At 61.4% G+C, this 4,346-nt stretch overlaps 1 protein-coding gene across 1 annotated transcript in view; it reads left to right on the top strand.

Annotated features, from left to right (window-relative positions):
* EAH_00040840 (hypothetical protein, conserved) overlaps positions 1-4,346 on the top strand; it is a gene marked incomplete at both ends in the record, with an annotated part of 10,123 nt that overhangs the window by 4,385 nt on the left and 1,392 nt on the right. Inside the window, 2 exons of the mRNA XM_013395207.1 lie at positions 4-2,707; positions 2,841-4,346. The exon at positions 2,841-4,346 is cut by the window's right edge and continues 1,392 nt beyond it. Of these exons, the coding sequence (XP_013250661.1) occupies positions 4-2,707; positions 2,841-4,346 (4,210 nt within the window). The remainder of the gene's footprint in view (positions 1-3; positions 2,708-2,840) is intronic.

Here is a 4,346-nt window from a genome sequence, read left to right as displayed (position 1 = left end):
CAGCAGCAGCAGCAGCAGCAGCAGCAGCAGCAGCAGCAGCAGCAGCAGCAGCAGCGCCCTTGGGACCGACCACCCCGTGCAGCAGGCGATGGCCGTCGACACTCCGCAGCAGCAGCAGCAACAGCAGCAGCGCACAGTTGTATACCCTTCGCTGCTGCTGCCCCTAACGCGTTTTGCTGCTGCTGCTGTTGCTGCTGCTTTTGGCGGCGAAGTGCAGCAGCTCTTCCCTGATACAATCACTCCTCAGGGACCGCAGAGCTGTGTCTCTTCTCTGCAGCAGCAAGAGCAGCAGCAGCAGCAAGAGCAGCAGCAGCAGCAGCAAGAGGGTCCGCTATGGAAGGTGCTGAAGCTCAGCAGCGAAGCAGGCCTAGACAACGACTTGCTGCAGCAACTAGCGCTGCCGCTGCGGTTGTGGCTGTGTGAGGTGTACAGACAGCTCGGACCCTCAGAAGACTTGCTGCAGCGGGGGCTGCAGCAGCAGCAGCTGCTGCTGCTACGCAGGCCAGATGTTGCTGCTAACCGCATGCTGTTGCGCTCTTTGCAGCGGCGAGGCGCCATCGCATGCAGCAGCAGCAGCAGCAGCAGCAGCACTAACGAGACCGGGGATACCGCAGCAGGAGAGGTGCTGGCGCGGCTTGTGCTTACCTCAGGATACAGAGACAGATCTGCTGCTGCTGCTGCTGCTAAGAATCGTGGCAGCAGCAGCAGCAGCTCTAACGGGGGTCTCCCTTCCCTGCAGCAGCAGCAGGAAGAGCAGGAGTGCAGCAGCAGCAGCAGCAGCAGTAGCAGCATGAAGGAGCTGGCGAAGCGTTTGCTGAACCCTTCTTCCCCGTGCAGCGCTCGCGTGCTGCTTGAGTCTCCTGCTGCTGCTGCTGCTGCGCTTCCGGAGGAGCTGCTGCGGCTGCGGCAGCAGCAAGCGCTGCAGCGGCGGCTGTCGCTGCCTCTCGGTTGGGGGGCCCTCAGGCTGGGGCTGCAGGACCCTGAGGTGTATATACACTCCACGCTGTCGATCTCTCCGCTTGAGCTGCGCTGCCAGATCGTCACTGTTGCCCCGCTGCAGCAGCAGCAGCAGCAGTTGCTGCTGCTGCGGAGACAGCAGCAGCAGCAGCCGGCAGACTTCACTTGGGACCCCCTAGATGAGGAGACACTTCCGTTGCAGTTTGCTCCAGAGACATTCTATGCTGCATGCGCCGCACCGGCTGCTGCTGCTGCGCGAGCTACTCCAGCAGCAGCAGCAGCAGCAGCAGCAGCAGGGCGCCCGAGCGCAGGCCGTTACGTTTACGTGCACTCCCCACAGGCGCAGCAGCAGCGGTCTTCTCGCATGCAAATAGCAGCAGAAAGCCTTGCTTGGCCAGCCTTCAGCAGCGCATGTGCTGCTGCTCTTGCTGTGGGGCCCCACAGGTTGAGAGGAGCAGCAGCAAGACGAACGCGCTGCATCTGGGGGATCAGCAGCAGCAACAGCAGCAGCAGCAGTGGCAGCAGTGGCTGCTGCTGCCGCACAAGGGCGGGCTCTTCCGCTGGTGCCCTGGAGACGCAGCAGCAGCAGCAGCAACAACAACAACAGCAGCAGGAGGAAGGCCGCGGCTTATTCTGGAGCTGGCTGCAGCAGCAGCAAGAGATAGTGTCTCCTTCTGAGTTTGGGGGGCTCTGCCTTGGGCTGTCTCTTCAGGGACAGCTGCAGCAGCTGCATGCAGCAGAGTGGGTTCAATTGCTGCAGGGGGCCCCAGCAGGCAGCAGCACGCTGCTGACGGGGCTGCTGCTTGCTGCTTGCTGCAGCAAGATCGGCAGCTGCAGCACGAGCCTCCGTCGCCTCTGTCTCCTCCACCTGTGCCCTGCTCCTTTAGTCTCTGCTGCTGTCTTCAGCAGCAGCAGCAGCAGCAGCAGCAGCAGGGGACCAGCAGAGGCTGCAGCACTTGTGGGGCTCGGGTTGCTGCACTTCGGCTCTGCAGATTCATCTGTCACCACGACGTTGCTGCAGCACCTGCTGCGGCCCCCCTGGCTGCTGCAGCAGCAACAACAGCAACAGCAACAGCAACAGCAGCAGCAGCAGCAGCTGCACCTGCACCTGCAAGAGAGACACGCCTACGCCTTCAGTGCTGCCTGGGCATTGGGAGCTGTCTGGGCCGGTCGCCTAACGCCCAGCAGCAGCAGCAGCAACAGCAGCAACAGCAGCAGCAGCAGGAGGGAGGACGTGAAGGGCTGGAGAGAAGAGCTGCTGCTGGTAGCAAACCTGACGACGCCTTGGCCTTGGGGAGGCAGGGCGGGTGCATGCAACAGCAGCAGCAGCTGCAGCAGCAGCAGGAGCGTATCTGAGGAGGAGACGCCTTTGCAACGTTGTCTGTCTCTGGTGACAGCAGCAGCAGCAGCAGCAGCAACAGCAGCAGCAGGAGAAGGAGGAGCTGCAAGGGGGCCCCACCAGCCTCTGGTATTAGGCGAAGAACATGCGCGCTTGCTGCTGTCTCCTTGGGGGTGTAGACAGCTGAAGGGACAGCAGCAGCTGGGCCCCAGCAGCAGCAGCAGCAGCAGCAGCAGCAGCAGCAACGCGCATGCAGGGGGTGTAGATGCTTGTCTGTTGGGGGCCCCTGCAGCACTTGCTCTGGGCCTAAGCCACCTGGCTAGCGGAGATGAAGAGACAGCGCAGCTGCTGCTGCTGCCTCAGACACCGCAGCAAATTGAAGAATGTCTGCCCTACACTGTAACGCATAAGGTAGACTATACACTGTAGCCTGCTGTCTCCTTTTGTCTCCCTTCAGTCTCTTTGTCTCTGTCTGTCTTTGTCTGTCTCTGCTTGCTACGACTACTACTATTGCTGCTGCTGCTGCTGCTGTTGCTGCATGCAGGTGCTGGCCCGTTGTTTGATTCGGCTGCACTTTATAAGGCCCTCGCACTTGTGGGTTGTCCAGCAGCTGCCCCCAATCCTCAGAGTACTCCCCAGTGACGGCCCTCTCCCTGCTGCTGCTGCTGCTGCTGCTGCTGCTGCAGGGACAGCAGCAGCAGCAGCAGCAGCAGCAGCAGCAGCAGCAGCAGCAGCAGATGGGGCTGTAACAGCTCCCTGCATGCCCTACGCCCACCTCGTCAACCCCCAGAACGGATTGCTGCTGCCTCGTGGGGAGCGTCTCCGCAGCAGCAGCAGCAACAACAACAACAGCAGCAGCAACAACAACAGCAGCAATGTAAATTTGTACAAGGCCAGCCTGCTGCGAGCACACTGCATCGGCGCGCTGCTGTGGGGCATCGGGCTGCGGTTTGCTGGCAGCAACGACCCTGCTGCTTTGCTGCTGCTGCTGCAGTACTACGCTACCTTTGCATGCATGCATGTTGCTGCAGCAGAGCCTAGCCCTCTCCAAGAGGAGGTGCAGCAGCAGCAGCAGCGACAGCAGCCGCTTGTTTGGGTCCCCTCCCTGCCTATCCGGTGTCCCCAGCTGCAGCAGCAAGTAGGCCTTGATGCTGCTGCTGCTGCAGCAGTGCTGCGCTGCTGCTGCTGTGCACTTGCATGCGTTGCTGCAGGGACAGGAAGAAAAGATGTCTTCGCTGTGCTGCTGCGGGAGAGACACCGCCTCAGCAGCGGCAGCAGCAGCAGCAGCAGCAGCAACTTGAAGGGGTACGCAGAGCAGCTGTTGCTGCACCACTGTGTGGGGTTGCTGTTCATGGGAGGCTGCCGGTGGTCTCTGCAGCGCAGCAGCAACCTTGCTGTTGCTGCTTTGCTGCTGTCGCTGCAGCCTCTTGCTGCTGCAGCCCCCACAGACAGCTGCGGCAGTTTGCTGCTGCAGCAAGCAGAGCGACATCTCTACGTCTTAGCAGCAGAGCCTCGACATCTAAGAGCAGCAGAAATCAACACAGGTATATCTGTCTCTCTCCCAGTAGAGCTGCTGCTGCGGCGGGACCGCCCTGCTGCTGCTGCTGCTGGTGCTGCAGCAGCAGCAGCAGCAGCGAGCTGCACTCGGGTGTACGTACGCCGCCTCTGGCTGCCTGCTGTGCTTCCTGAAGCAGCTTCTATCTTAGGGCTGCGGGTAGCTAGCGCTAAGTACTGGCCCCTAGCGATTAGCAGCTGCAGCAGCAGCAGCAGCAGCAACAGCACGTGCTGCTGCTGCTGCTGCTGCAGCTGCCAGGTAGAAAGCCTCCTTGCAGGGGGGCTGCTGCTTGTTAAGAGAAGGGCTGTTGCTTTGCTGCAGTCGCCTATCCCTTTCCGCTGCATGCAGCAGCAGCAACAACAGCAGCAGCAACAGCAGCAACAGCACCTTGCGTTGCAGCTGCAGCAGCTGCTCGCAAGCAAGGAGTCCCCTCAGGAAATGCTGCTGCAGCTGCTGCACCTGGCTTGTGCAGCAGAAGGATGTACATTGGAGGGG

Source organism: Eimeria acervulina, genomic scaffold (genome assembly GCF_000499425.1).
Source record: "Eimeria acervulina Houghton genomic scaffold, Eah_scaff505, whole genome shotgun sequence".
NCBI lineage: Eukaryota > Apicomplexa > Conoidasida > Eucoccidiorida > Eimeriidae > Eimeria > Eimeria acervulina.
The sequence above is the reverse complement of the archived record's forward strand: the minus strand, read 5'-3'. Positions and strand labels throughout refer to the sequence as shown.